This window comes from Gekko japonicus, unplaced genomic scaffold (genome assembly GCF_001447785.1).
Source record: "Gekko japonicus isolate JY-2015 unplaced genomic scaffold, Gekko_japonicus_V1.1 scaffold2774, whole genome shotgun sequence".
Lineage (NCBI taxonomy): Eukaryota > Metazoa > Chordata > Lepidosauria > Squamata > Gekkonidae > Gekko > Gekko japonicus.
In genome coordinates this window covers 29,455-45,298 of record NW_015173759.1, presented here as the reverse complement: position 1 = coordinate 45,298, position 15,844 = coordinate 29,455, and the positions used below count along the sequence as shown (strand labels likewise).

At 47.5% G+C, this 15,844-nt stretch overlaps 1 protein-coding gene across 1 annotated transcript in view; it reads right to left on the bottom strand.

Moving 5' to 3' along the window:
* The window catches only part of PCBP3 (poly(rC) binding protein 3), a 55,717-nt gene that overhangs the window by 23,508 nt on the left and 16,365 nt on the right, over positions 1-15,844 (bottom strand). The window contains exon 7 of the mRNA XM_015423506.1: positions 6,283-6,324. Coding sequence (XP_015278992.1) covers positions 6,283-6,324 — 42 coding nt within the window. The remainder of the gene's footprint in view (positions 1-6,282; positions 6,325-15,844) is intronic.

Sequence of the window (15,844 nt, the reverse complement as noted above, 5' to 3'; positions counted from 1 at the left end):
GGCAACCCTAGGCTGAGGTGAATGCCGAGCCACATATTTCCATCAGTGGCAAAGGTCACAGAAATATCAAGAAACCTCTGGGATTACAAACATGTAACGGTTAGATTGGAGTCCAGTAGCACCTGAGGAACCAGCAAGATTTTTGAGATATAAACTTTCGAGAAACAGGGCTCGCTTTGTCAGAACTGACTGCACTGGAAACCATCCCCTGGAGTCTAAGGTCTGATTCAGATGCTCTAAATCTGTGGGCTAATTGGTACGGACACACTTGCGCCCACCTGATCTCAGGCCTCATTTAACTGGGACATAGACAAGGTAACAGAGCTCACCTGCACCCCATTTAAAGTGCGTGTCTACCCACCTAAATAGGGTTGCCATCCCCCTGATGGGGGTGGGGGTTCCCCGGATTTCGGGGGCCCTGATCCACCACTGGCCAGCTGGCTGTCGGGGGAGCCCTGCCCCCTAAACAGCCTCACTACACCTGATGTGCCCAGGGTGATGATGTCCCCCAGAGGTGACATCATCATACCAGGCACATCGCGTGGGGGGGGGGCGCTCTAGCATTTAGCTAAAAACTCTATGGTGACCATAGAGTTTTTAGCCAAATGCTAGAGTGTCCCCTTCACAACCTGCCCAGCGCGATGACGTCACTTCTGGGTGATGTCATTGCAATGTGTATGCTTCTTGTACATACCAAAAGACCCAGGAGAGCAGGCTGGAGCCCCCTGCCGGAAGAAGGTAAGGACCTGGCAACCCTACACCCAAAGTAGCTCTGAGGGCTGAGGTAAATCTCACTGCAGATGTACAATTCACCACTGGGCAGCAATGCTTCTCAGCTTCATTGGAGCAGATCAGACATCCCATCTTCCGTGCAGCCATGTCCGCAAGGAGTCTCGGGTTGCCAACCCCCAGCTGGGGCCTGGAGACCTCCCAGAATTACAACTAATCTCCTGTCTACAGAAATCAATACCCCTGGAGAAAATGGCTGCTCTGGAGAGTGGACTCTGTGGCATTATAACCCTCTAAAGGTCTCTCACCTTCCCAAACTCTTGCCCAGCCCAGGCTCCACCCCCCAAATCTTCAGGAATTTCTCAACCTGGAGTTGGCAACCCTAGCAAAAGATTCTCTGCATGGAGGATTTTAGAAGGTCTGAAGCAGCCCGATAAGGGACTGATACAATAAGGGCAATAGATAACAACAATCATTTTTTCTCTTAAGTGCCAAACTTGCGTAAGAAATCGTTGACAACTCTTCACTGCTGAATTTTATAGTTCTGCTTGACTAGGTATTAGTCGTTCAGATGTAATCCATTTTAGTCTGTATGGCAGTGCAGAAAAAGGTTGGGGAAATGAGGCAAATTTGCCACTTTTTGCAAACAGACAAATTTCTGTTCTATATGTATATATGTATCAAGGAAAGGTAGGGGAACATAGTAAGGGAAGGGATAATGTGTCAGTCAGTTTATTCAGTAGGTTAATCAACAAAAGCTTACGGTGAGGAGAAATTTCACCTGGCATAGCTGAGGGTTAGGGAATTATCTCCATTTAGCTTCTCAAAAAGGTCCTTAAGTTGAAGGCTGGGTGTTATGCAAAGTGATCGATCAGTTGATTAAACTGTGAACAGAAAGATTGTCTAAAAGATTAAGAAGTGAATAAACAAGGGGGAGGGAATTATTTAAACATATGCTCTAACGTTTTATAGCCCCTGACTAACAGTTACTTACTTTACACATACATTAATGAAAGCACAAACCTATATAAGCTAGAGGGTTGATTGTTAGAAGCATAATTTCTAGACATCCACAGGGAGTATTTTTTATTTATAGTTAGCTCAACCTGCAAAGCTCTCTACTTTTAAGGAGGAGGAGACCTCTGAATTGAAGATGGTACTTGGCAGAAATGAAATTAATCATAGTAGCGTTCTGTCAGGCCAAGGCTTCCCTTTTCTAGCCTTTGACGTTATCTTGATACAAAAAAGGACCCTGGGTAGTACTGCTGGATTCCCACCTTCAGGACATGACTCCTAGGGAAGCTGTACAAGGTACAAACCAAAGACAGGCTCAATGACGATACAGAGCATTACCTCACACATTGGAGGATTTCCTAAATTCCCCTTTCTTGTGAAATAACATCCAGAGACTTTGTTGCATGAGATGTGCAGGTGCTATTCAAGCGCAACACTCTTGCATGGTTTCTTGCACACAGTCTTGCACAGATATCTCACTATTCCAGTAACTAAGCAGAAATGCTGGGGGAAAGCGATTCTTTCCCATCTGAGCACTTTCCACTGCTATTGTCAGTATCTGCATACATGTCAGAGGCACCTATTGGGCCATGTCTGTGATGTCACGTCATCGTCTCCCTGCCCTTGTTATGTGCTTTAGAGGTCTTATGCATTACCCCACTGTGTAAATTCACTGCAAGTTCACTCGGCTATTATTATTTTTTAAGAAAGTGACAAATTTTGCTTGAATTGAAGACGTGTGCAAAAGCTTGCTGTAACATATCCATTATTTTGAAATGGCCCTTTGGTTAGTTGGTCTAATGACAGGATCCCGTGTTATAGCAGGAAGAGGACTGGCCTGTTTCAATGGCCCAGACTGAAAATGAGGTGGTTTTGGGATAAAGATGGACAGCAGTTCTTGCCCTGTAAGAAAGCTAGCCCCGCCCCATTTATTAAGGGAGACAGGATAGAATACCAATGAGCAAAGAGGTAGGGTCGTCAGGTACACTGAAAATGTGGTCAGGAAAGGTACATTATCCAAGTATATAGGAAAAGGAGAATGCTTGTCTATGGCCTCTGCCATCTTAACTATTTTAAAATACTAAACATTCTTGTCACCTCCAGCAGTATCTACACTGCAGATAAAATCACACCTGACTTGGGTAAAGTCAAGAGAAGAACACTGAATAGACTGCCATTCACCCCATTGTGTCTAGTTATACCTCCTCCCCATGCACAGAACTTTCCTTCCATCAAATGAGAGACACACAGTTGTTTATCGCTCAGAGCTTGAAGTGTAGCTGTGTATTTCTTATATACGTTCAACTGAGGAAATGAAAAGGAACTGTGTCCCCACCACCACCACCAACCCAGACACATCATAACTCTGTACAGGTTCAACGTAGGCAGAGGTGGGGAGTGAGGATTAGCACACCAGCTGTACTTTCCCCTGCACACGTTCCCCAACTATCTGCAAAAGGCCTATGGAATGTACTTCCGCCGGTTCGATGCCTCTGATGAGGGATCTCGTTCTTTGCCAAGTATGGGGGCGGAGTTGAAGCACGTACCGCCTGCAAAGGTTCCTTAGCCATAGTTGGGTGACCACTCCCCACAGGGGGCGGGATCAGAACGCTTGGTCACAATCAGGAGGCGGGACCGTTGCGTTCACTCCCACACTCTCTCTGTGCACGTTGGCCCTGTGTGCAAATATCCCACCTGTACAGGGGGGCTGGAGGGAATAGCCTTCATCCCTGATTCTGAAACAATGTGGGACTCTCCCTGCGCCAGGGTTACCATTTTCCAGGTGGGTTCTTCCAGAATTACAACTGATCTCCAGAAAACAGAGAGCAAGTTTCCCTGGAGGGAACGGCAGCTGCAGAAGGTGGACTCTGTGGCGTCACATCTCTGCTCAGCCCCTCCCACCTCCCCAAACTCTGCCTCCCCCTGGCACTACCCCCAAATCTCCAGGAACTTCCCAAACTGGAGTTGGGAACTCTACCCCATGCACAGCTGAGTCTCTAGATTTTAGAGCGGGTATCTAGGATTCTGGAAAGTGCTTCTTGTGGTTTGGCAACCGGGAATGTTGCAACCAATCTTTGCAATAAAAATACAAAACTTGACTTCAACATGCGCTATTTCCAGGTGTCAGTTCTTTCTGAGGCAGGTGAACTTAACTGCCCACAATAGTTCATAAAAGGGGCTCTCAGATTCAGCAGCCTCTTCTGCCATTTTGAACGATTCCTGTAATGTTTGGGTCTTGGGGGTAGCCTTAAGTTACATGTCCGTCCATAGCTGAAGACCAGGGAGAATTAGGGTTGCCAGGTCCATTGAAGATGCCGGCGGGGGGGATGGTGGGGACGTTCCGGGAGCCAGAAGTGTTACCCCCAATGTGTCTACGTCACCCGGAAGTGATGTAGGCATGTCAGGGGCGACGCTCTGGTTTTGGGGCAAAACTCTATGGTAAGATCACCCTCAAACCATAGAGTTTTGTCCAAAACCCAGAGCGTCCCCCTGAAATCACTGATGTGCCTACGTCACTTCTGGGTGACATAGGCATATAGTGTGACGTTGCTGTGGGGGGGATTTCCTACCACCAGCCGGCGGTGATCAGGAGCCCACAAAACTGGGCAGTCTCCCACCCCCAACTGGGGAATGGCAACCCTATGGAGTATATTATCCCGTGCCTTCCCCCCTGCATTTGCCTCCATCTTCCCTTCTTGTGGGCTTCCCTATAACACCTGGTTGGCCACTGAGTGAAATAGAATGCACAACTTGATGGACTACTCATCTGATCCAGCATGGCTTTTCTTATCTTCTTATGCCCCCCCCCTTCATGTTGCGATAAACATTTCCGAAGGACTCCGAACAAGCTGAAAAAATCTGAGACCGGCTAAATGCTCCGGCACAAAATGAGCAACCTTGTCTCTAGAATACCGGCCTGTCACGGGGAAGGTTTTGTACCTGACATGCTAGTTTTCTAGATGCGGGTGCAACTTTGGGAATAGCGAAACATTCAGTCATGTGAGCCTCCCACTGCAGCTGGTGTGGTACAGACACAGACTGACCAACTGAGTAAGAAAGTAGAAGGAAGGTAATCTTCGATTGTACCAAGTACTCCACAGCGGAGAGCACTTCCAATAATATTTAGGCCAGGAGTCCCCAACCTGGTGCCCCAGGCTGCCATGGCATCTGCTGTCACCTTTCTTGGTGTCCATGAAGTGTTTTTAGAAAGTGGGTGGGATAGGGTTGCCAGACCCCCGGGCCCGGTAGGAGTTTATCCGCTTTTTTTGGGCTTCAACCTGCCACTGGCCATGAGGGGCCCCACTGGCTGGAAGCACTTAAAGGGTCCCTTTAAGTGCTTCTGGCCGGCGGGGTCTGGGCCCCACGTGCTTGAGTTTCAAGCCACTTGGAGTTCCATTGCCACTTGGAGTTCAAGCTTACGGCCAGCGGCCGCCCCTCTCCCTCCCCTCTTGCAAGAATTAAAGGGCCCTCCACCTCATCTGCAGGCCCTTTAAATCTTGCAGGAGGTTAAGGAGAGGGGCAGCTGCGGTTATTGGTCTAAGGGGCAGGGCTTGGAGTGACATCATTGCATTTGGGACACCCCGTCTCCTCCTGGAACGCCCCCTAAATCCCCCCACTGGGGATGAAGACGGACCTGGCAGTCCTAGGGCGGGGCCAGATGGGGCTTTTGCCCAGCAAGGTTTTAACTGGCTACTGAGACTTGATTGGCTGTGCAGATTTTTAAAAAAATGTTGCTTCAGCAGCAGCTGCCGCCACAGCACAAGGATCTTCACTGTGTGACTGAAGTTAAACTGCAGCAGCCATTTTGTGGCTGGCTCTGTCTCGTGGGGCAGCCATTTTCGGCAGCCATTTTGTACTGTGTCAGACTTCCAAAGGTGCTCACAGGCTCAAAACGATTGGGGACCCTGACTGATGCATTGCTTACAGTCCCTTCTCCAGAAGCTGCTTCTAGAACACTCTGCAGAATACTCAAGGAAAGGGTGTCCACTTTCAGCCCTGAACGGTCACAGAAACCACCACCTTTAAAGACACTTCCTTTACCCTGGCCATTGGGGAGCTGTAGCATAGCCAGGCATTCAGCTTTTTCTCCATTGGGAATGAAGATATCCTCACTGACAGAGCAACGGGTAGATTCATCTTAGTAAGTGCATCATGCATACAAATCCAGCGTGTCTCTATAAGCACACGTTAGGATGAGGCCTCTGAATGCTAGATGCTTATCGGGAGGGAGGAGAGGGCAAAGCTTTCTGACGGCCAGGCCCTGAGGCACAAAATGCATATATCCAGAGAGACTTCCAGTTTTTGGTTTAGCAAAGGGATAGCACAGAAGAACGCAAAGAATTTGACGACAGGCCAAGTCCTCGGTGTGAAATAAAATTGAGCGCTACTAGGTTAAAAGACTATTGCCAAGACTACGATTGGCCAATTACTCTGCGCAAAATGGTTATTAATATTATGGTCTAATATTAATATTAGTAGTATTTGACAGCCGTAGCATGCAGGTGACATAAGAAATCAACATACGAAAGTGCAACTCACATCTGGGTGTGGGATAGCGTACTGTCCCTGAATTGTATAGGCCTGCAAAAGAGAAAGAAAAAGAAACAAAGAGTTTCAGGATTGGGCCACTGAGTGGTCTACTTGGGTAACAGCTTACTCCTCAGCAAAGAGATGGTCTTCACACTGACCTCTCTGGCTTCAGTATTGTTTGGACTGATTCATACAACTGCATTGTCATCTATCATAAGGTGGCCACCTCTGGGTTGGGAGATTACTGGAGATTTGAGGGGGCCTAGCAAGATTGGGATCTGGGGAGTCAAGAGACTTTCCTGAGGTAAATGCCACAGAGTCCACCCTCTAATGCAACCATTTTCCTCAAGGGGCTGATCTATGTCATCGATAAACTGCCATTCCAGGGGATCTCCAGTCCTCACCTGGAGGTTGGCAACCCTATTTATCTATATGTCATCAGATGTACGAGGTCCTAAAGAAAGAGCAGATAACCAGCCATAATGGCTTCAGGCACCCACTTTCAGGCTGTTACACCCACACACATTTAGATCCTTTCAAGAATGTCTAGCAGCTTTTCAAGAATATCCAGCCTCAGAGCTTCTTGATAAATCCTGGCATGTTGTATCTTACCACTCCCCAGACTCAGCCAAGGGTGACCCAAGGCTGAGCAGAGTGGAAGTAGGACCTAAAGATCTAAGTTTCTGTCCAGAAACATCTGTGAGACTGGAAGGCCCAGGCCATTGGGCCCTAGGGGACCTAGGGTTGCTATCCCCCCGGATGGGGGTGGGTTCCTCCCCAATTTTGGTGGCCCCAATCTGCTGGCCAGTGGGCATGCAGGATGCTCTAGCATTTGGCTAAAAACTCTATGGTGACCATAGAGTTTTTGGCCAAACGCTAGAGTGTCCCCTGCACAACGTGCCCAGCATGATGATGTCATTTCCGGGTGATGTCATTGCAGTGTGTGCACTTTGCACACGTGCATCAGAAGACCCAGGGGAGCAGTCCGGCGCCCCCCACCGGCAGATGGTAAGGACCTGGCAACCCTAAATGGGCACTTAGCAGAGGAGGCACTAGATGCAGGAATGTGGCCTGTCTGAAACTAGGACTATGTGCCCTCTGATAACCTGCTGGGACCTGACAGCCTTCAGTGTTGGTGCAGTTCCAGGGGTCTCGCCTAAGTTAGTGTTTCTTTCAGCCCTACTGGTAGAGTCATAGCCAACATTATCTCTGCCAGACATGGATTTCAGGCATCTTAAAATCCAAGTCAACAGTTCTGAGGAAACATCGGTTCTGAGCAAAAAAAGTGGAGAAGGGGTGAGGAGGGTCAGGACTAGGGATGCCAGCTCCGCGTTGGGAAATATCCGGAGATTTTCGGGGTGGAGCCTGAGGAGGGCAGGGTTGAGGAAGGGCGGGACTTCAATGAGGTTCAATGCCACAGAGTCCATCGTCCAAAGCAGCCATTTTCTCCAGGGCAACGGATCTCTGTTGCCTGGAGACCAGTTCTAATGTCTTATTATTATTCTTTCTTTCTTTTATTATTATTCTTTCTTATTATTCTTCTTTCTTGGGATCAAGAAAGAATGCTAATAGAAGGTTTTTCCTATTTCTTTCTTTTATTATTATTCTTTCTTATCTTGGGATCAAAAAAGAATGCTAATAAAAAGTTTTTCCTGCACCTTGTTTTTCCTTTTCTGCTGCTTTGATCAAGTGCCATTAGGATAGGACATTAAAATTTGTGTTAGGGAAGATTCAAGATGGCTGGTGGAAGACGAAGTTGGTTATTATTGCTACCTAGGGTTGCCAACCTCCAGGTGAGGCCTGGCGATCTCCTGGAATTACAACTGATTTCCAGACAGTAGATATCAGTTCCCCTGGAGAAAACAGCCACTTGGGAAGGTACACAATGACATTATGGTCGAATCTGCATTTGCATTTTAAAATCAGTTTCGTGCTGCTGTGACGCCGTCTTTCTCTATGCTTGTTTGAACGTTGTTTGGAGAAGATTCTTTTAAAGCAGTGGGGAGGCGCAATGACAGTGGAGCCGCCATGAGAAGGTGATAAACATATGTGGACATGCAAAAGTATGCTAGCACTGTTGAGGTGTGAAAACGAAACCAAGTGTAGACAGCTTTTTTGAAGACGGAGTCAGAAGGCTGGGACACTGGTGGGAAAGACAAATGCAGATTCAACCTATATCTAGCGGAGGTCTCTCCCCTCTCCAAATCCTGCCCTTCCCAGGTTCTACTCTCAAAATCTCCAGGAATTTCCCAACCCGAAGTTGGCAACCCTACTTCTATCACTATTATTCCTGCTTTGGTGATGAGGAGCTGAGGCAGAGGAAGTTTGTTTTCCAAGATCACCCTGTGTCTTGATGGCTGAGCTAAGGTTTCCTGTGGCCCCACAAGTCTTACATCGTATTAGCGGCCTTCAAAAGCTACCATAGGATAAGTTCGGGTAGTGATTCCAGGTTGGGAAATTATTTATTTATTTATTTATTTATTTATTTATTATTTAAATTTCGGCCTTCAAAAGCTACCATAGGATAAGTTCAGGTAGTCAATTCCAGGTTGGGAAACTCTTTATTAATTTATTAATTTATTATTTAAATTTATACCCCGTCCTCCCCTGTAGGTGGGAACGGTGGGATTTGGGGAGAGGAAGGTCCTCAGTAGAATATAACGTCATAGATATCAAGTCCACCCTCCAAAGCAGTCTTTCCCCCCCAGGGGAACTGATCTGTGGTCTGGAGTTCAGTTGTAATTCCAGGAGATTTCCAGACCCCACCTGGAGGTTGGCAACTCTGTTAATCAGTTTCTGCCATCCACTTGGAGATAAATGTTAGGGCACATCAAAATATGAAACCTCAAAGCAAAAGGCCTGATCTGAAGTTTCCCTCATTGCTGTGCTAGACAGCTTTCTGGAAGGGAAGTTTCAGAAAGCGGTGCTCTGCCCCCGGCCTCTCTCATTAGGGCTGCCAAGTGGGGGCGGGTGGCGGGTAACCCCCCGCTTTGGGGGCCTGATTTCCGCCGTCGTGGAATCGGGTCCTGGGGGGAACTCCGCCCCCCGAAGCGCAGCGTCACAGGAAGTGACTTGCATGTCGACCACGTTGGGGGCGTGGCCCGGATTGGGGAGGTCCCTCCCACGATCGTTGCACGTCACTTCCAAGGCTCCCCCGCCGGTGAGTATTTTTGACTTGGGAACCCTATCTCTCATGCTTTTTAACATGAAACCACTGGGAGAGACCATCCTGCCATTCGGGGTGAGTTGTCACCCGCATGCAGGTAACAGCATGCCTGGCAAACAGCAGGAAGGTTTGTGGGTGGGAACATGGGAAGGCTGTGTCGCCGCATCACTTCCAGAGAAAACATGAAAGTGACGTATGGTAGCTTGAGGAATTGCCATAGAGTTTCCGATGATTCCTAGAGCTACCCTATGTCACTTCTGAGTTGATGTAGTGACGCAGCCAATGCCATATATACATATATATATTAAAAAGCTCCTGTCACAGCTCGAAGTGGCGGTGGGGAGCTAGGCCTGCCAACAGGGATCCTCCCACCATAGCGGGAGGCTTAGGCCTGCCAGCCCGAGTTCCAGGTTCCTGATGGACCACCACCTCTCATATGTAGCAGCTTGTACTCTGAGGCTGGCCTAGGAACCCTTATCGAGGGAAGCTCCCAGTAGAGTAATCTGACTGCTGGGAACCCACGTGAAGGTTTTCTCTGCACTCTCTCCTGCTTTTCGGAACTCCCCTCCCTCCCCTCGCACTGAGGACAGCTCCCCCCCTCGTCTTTTTAACAGGACTTCTGGCATCAGTTGAAAACTTTTTTGGGGTAATTCTGGAAGGAAATCTTGTCCCCAGCACCCATAGGTTTTTAATGGCCATCTATATTTAACTGTTTTATGTGGACTTCAATATTATAAGTCCCCTTGAGTATTTACTTTTCAATTTTAAAAAAGGGCAAGGTACAAATATTCTAATGAATCGCAGGCAGAACACCATCCCTGACATGAGACCAGAGTCGGGTAGCACAGATTTCAATTGCTGAGGGAGGTCTGTCCTATTGTTTCCTTTTGCTGGCATTGATTAAGAAGAGGTTCTGATTTCGCAACCTGGAAAAGGACGCTTGGTTGACAAATATGCAACGCTAGCACACTTCCCACACATAAGTGTTTTAAATTATTTTCTGTTCTTTTACACTTAAATGCAGCTTCAGTTGTATAAAAACTGCTCAGCCCCAATTCTTATTGGGGAACTATGCTCACTGTAAAGGGGTAACCACAGTTCTTTTAATTAAGGAAAGTCTTGTTCTTCTTAGGCAGTTCTACATGAAAATCAAGTTGCCTTAAGATAAACCCTTTTTCTTTTTCTCTGAAATAATGAAAACAATCAACACGCCCACTGAAGAAGCTGTAAATTGAGAGACCCTTCTGCTTAATTGTAGGACAGCATTTCTCATCAGTTAAAACGATTTTAAGACAAATGCAATATACATGGGATTACAAAACGGACAACCACTTGTTAAGGGAGAGTAAAGACAGTAAAGGAAAACAGATGTCTCAGCCTTGACAAAGTAGGGTTGGAGTCCAAAATAAAAACAACCGTGATACAGGAAATCCCCAAACTAGGGTCAAAGATGGAGGCCAAGGAGGCTGAGTGGTGCTGAGGAGGCAAACCGCCAGATATTTACATTCAAATGCCCAATGGAACTTCTTTTATTTGCCACTTTTTAGCGTGCCTGTTTGCCCTCATTCTACCTGTCATCAGCAATGTCTGCCACCCTGTGAATGTCTCCCAGCATGCATTGAGGCTTATTAGTGTCTGTAGCAGGGGTCATTTCGTAGAAAAAGAGGTGCAGGAGCTCATTAGCATAACTCATTAGCATAACTTATTTGCATATGCCACACCCCCTGACATCACCGGAAGTGTGTCATGAGGCAAAACCCACCGCTCAGGCTCCACTGGACTGTTTTGGATTGCTAGCTATTGGGGGGGGGGCGTGCAGATCTGTCCTCACAGAGGAGGGAGAGCTTGTACCTGAATAAAACTTAGTCTTAAAGGTGCCACTGGACTGTTTTGGGCTGGGGGGCCGGGGGGGGGGCTCTGCAGCTTACCTGGCTGCTTCTTGCTCTGACTGAGGGCTGCTGGGAGCAGGGGGTGGAGCTTGTTGCATGTGCCCGCCCCCTGGGCTCTTTACTGCCGGAGCTCTGCTCCTGTGCGCTCCTGCAGGGAATGACCCCTGGTCTGTAGGCCTCAGACAGGCCCCCTGACTGAGGCACTGAGGGAGGTGAAGGGGAAAGAGAGGCGGTCCTACACCAGCTCTCTGCTTGGCCTGGCCATGTTGGTGGCTGCAGCCTCTGAAATGCAGGACAGGAGGTAGGGAGGGGAAAGACCAGGGGAGATTTTTTTAAAAATAAAAAACCCTGCTAAAACAAATAGGGAATCGTAAATTAGGTGCCATCATGGCACAACCGAATAAAGTGCCATCATGGCGCAACCAAATCTGGCGACCCCAGCGATGGGTTTTTCAAGGCAAGAGATGAACAGAGGCGGTTTGCCATTGCCTGCCGCTGTGCCACGTCCCTGGTCTTCCTTGGTGGCCTCTTATCCAGATACTAAACACAGCCAACCCTACTTAGCTTCTGAGCTCTGGGTGCGTTCAGACGGGCAGCTGATCCCATCGTTATGCTAGCTTGAATTTTATCCCGATCTTTTTAATCCATCGTAGCATGGCCAGACATCCCCCTGGTGAATCACCTTACCGCACGCTGCCTCCGTTGTGGATTGTCTAGATGGCGTCCACTGAAGGAAGCATGCATGGTGGTTTTTTAAAAAAAGAAACTTTTTGCGCATGCGCATAGGCATCACAGCGCGTCCTTGTTGAAGGAGACGTGCGGTGGTTTGTTTGTTTGTTTTTAAAAAAACCCTTTTTGCGCATGCACATAGACGTGAAAGCACGTCCTTGTTGATCCGCGCATGTGTAGAGATTTTTCAAAATGGCGCCCACTCGGGATGGTCTGACATCAGACCACCCCACTGGGAGGATTGCGCGCTGGTGGAACGATCAGACGGGTGAAAGTCCGCAGTTGTCCCGCAGGTAACCAAAAACCCCAGATTTAAAGTGCTATCTTTTAAGTACAGCTCCGAAGCGCGGCAAAACGGGATGCCCACGGAAGAGGGACATTTCCCAGATGTTTGTGTCTGGACATTACCTTTAGATCCATGAGGCAATCGTGCCTTGCGTGGATCTGACGAGCCGTCTGATCGGACTCTCTGACAAGCTAATTGGCATCATTTTGGAGAATGGCAGAACTCATGCTTGACTGTGATTTTTTCGTCTGTAATCACAATTGGGTCCTAAGCTGGAAGGCCTTGGCTAGCCCGATCTCGCCAGGTCTCAGAAGCTAAGCAGTGCTGGCCCTGGTTAATACTTGGATGGGAGACCACCCAGGAAGCCAAAGGGTCGCTAGGCAGAGGCAGGCAAAGGCAAACCACCTCTGAACATCTCTTGCCTTGAAAACCCTACGGGGTCGCCAGAAGTCGACTGCGACTTGACGGTTAAAAAAGACACCATAATGGGTACTAAAATGGCTTGCTTTTCTAGCAGGAAAGTGAAGCTATGGAGAGGTGTGAAAAACTAGTCATGGGATCTCCCCCCAAAATGGTGGAAATCGTTCTGTTCCAAAGGGCCCTGGATCGTCTCCAACCCTGCTTAAAGGAGGGGTTGAACCCTCTGGCTGTCACTGAAGTGGATTCTCTTCATGCCTCGCTTGTGTTCATGCTAGTGGTTAGATTGCGACCCTCACAATGTAGTTTGCTGCTTTGTTATAGTGCTAGTGCAGTTTCTCCTTCAGGAGCCTTGGCTAAGACCCCCTCTGTGATTGTCCTTTGTGTCACACCAAAAGCCTTCTGAATGGACCAGTGGGAAGAAGAAGAAGAAGAGATTGGATTTATACCCCACCCTTCACTCAGAGTGCTTTCCAATCTCCATCCATTCCTCTCCCCACAACAGACATCCCGTGAGGCAGGTGGGGCTGAGAGAGCTCTGAGAGAACTGCTCTTAAGAGAACTTGTGACTGACCCAAGGTCACACTATAGGGTTGCCAAGTGGCACTTACCCTGCCGGCGGGGGACTCCTGTTTGGCTCCTGGCGCGCCGCATGCATGTCACAGGGAAGTGACGTCATGACGCCGGGCACGCTGGGGTTGGGGCCACGACCATACAAGGGAAAACCATAGAGTTTTCCCTTGTATGGCCGTGGCCCTGCCCCCAGTCTGCCCGGCGTCATAACGTCACTTCCCTGTGACGTGCACACTGGGGCGGGGTTCCCCCCGGGGCCCGATTCCCTGGCGTCGGAGAACGGGCCTCTGGGGCGGGGGGATTTCTGCCCCCCAGTGGGACTTGGCAGCCCTATCACACTAGCTGGTTGCATGCAGAGGTGTGGGGAATCAAACCCGGTTCTCCTAGATTAGAGTCCACCACTCTTAACAACTACACCAAACTGGGTCTCAAGGGAACCCTCATCTCCACCTTTCCTTGTGTTAACTTTTAGTCAAGACACTGATGTTGAAAAGCATTCCTTCTGTCTTACTTTCCCTTTTGAGAAGCAAAAGCTGGATCCAAAGCTCTGTAACCAGGCTGCTGTTTAAGAGAAGAGGTGGCTGGCAGACGTGACATCAGGTGCCTTAATAATCACCAATAAAGAGTACAGTGGCATTTTCATTCTTCAATACTCAACTTCGACCACTTCTTTTTAAAGCGTCGTTCTTAACTTTGGCATATTTGTTGGGGCCAAGATAATAAATGTGTTAAGACCCTGCGTAGGGCTGCAGAGAATACTCTGGTCAGTGAGGTGTGACTGACTCAAAGTCCCTCTCTGGGCAACTCTGATTTGAGCAGAACAACTTGCATCTCCCCAGCGGTACCACTTGGCAACGGTGAAGAATATATTTCAAACAGCTGCTCGTTCCTAACCCTGCTGGGAAGGCACGTGTCTGTCTCACATGCTGACATGTTTTGCTTTCAGTTAAAGGCATTTATTGTGATTCTGGGGAGAAAAAAAGATAGATCTGTTAAAGGGTGCTGGTTTTGATGGTATTTCCTTAGATTTTTACAAAAAACAAAACCTCGTACCCATTATTGTACAGAATCGTTTAGTTCAAAGGTGACTCTTCCAGCTGTGTATCACACATTAAAGGAGCACTCCTAAGTGGGTCTACTCAGATGTAAGTCCTGCGTTATTAGGTCTAAAGGTAAAGGTAAAGGTTCCCTTGCTCGAACGCCAGTCGAATCCGACTCCAGGGTTGCGGTGCTCATCTCCGTTTCAAAGCCGAAGAGCCAGCGCTGTCCGAAGACGTTTCCGTGGTCATGTGGCCGGCATGACTAAACACCAAGGTGCACGGAACGCTGTTACCTTCCCACCGAAGTGGTACCTATTTATCTACTTGCAATTTCTTGCTTTCGAACTGCTAGGTTATTAGGTCTACTCCCAGGAAATTTAGAATTTTACCCTAAAGTTCTTTACTATGGAACCAAACATAGTTTACTTTACAAGTAAGAGTGGTTTTCTGCCTTGTCCTTTTGAGTACCAAGTCAGGCCAGCTAAATTTTAAGGAATGTTTCGTTTAATTAGACGCCCTCCAGGAAGCCAAGATCTGTTTAGGCAAATAGTGCTGTTGAAAGGAAATAGTTGCCTACACATTATTAACATAGGCCAAGGCAGACATTTCAAACTCCCACTCACCGGGCATTTCTTTGGGAGGACATACACAGATTCGGTCATTGATCTGAAGTGCTTATTTGGTACCATTCCCAACGTAAAGGTTTAGAGAAACGTGGGGGGTGGGGTCTGATTTATTTTTCATCTCAAATCCGTCCTTCTTTTGCTCCTTAAAGTGGTTTTTTTTAAAAAAAAAACAACACTGAAATAAATGAGAAATGTTTCTCGAAAACACACATATGTGTTGCAGGACAAGATGCACAACACGTTTCAGTGTTGCCGTTTTCATCTCAAATCCGTCCTTCTTTTGCTTCTTAACGTGGGTTTTTTTTTAAAAACACTGAAATAAATGAGAAATATTTCTCGAAAACACACACATGTGTTGCAGGACAAGATGCACAGCACGTTTCAGTGTTGCCAGCCATTCTTCCATCCAGACTAAAGTGGAGAATCCAGTCCAAAGCTGGCTAAATATGTAATGAATAGACTGGCATCAAAGACGCTAGATATATTCAATCATCATGTCAGGATATAATTAATCACAAAGTGAAACTGTAAGTGACATTATTGTAACATTAAGTACAATTAATAAACATTCATGAAACAATTGTGATTATAAGAATACATGAAGTTATTTTGATCGTTATAAAGTGATTGCTGCTGACGAGAACCTCCGGATTGAGTTCCGTCTCGTCTCTTCATCTGAACAAACCTTCAATAAGGGTTTCAAACAGTCCTATTGTTTTCCTAGCCGCGATTTCTGCGTGTCGTGCAGACATCTTCAAGTAGTGTTTATCAGTAATTCATCTTCAATATGCACATTACGTCGGGCGTTCTAAAAATTAGTTTGTTCCATGAATGTTTATTAATTG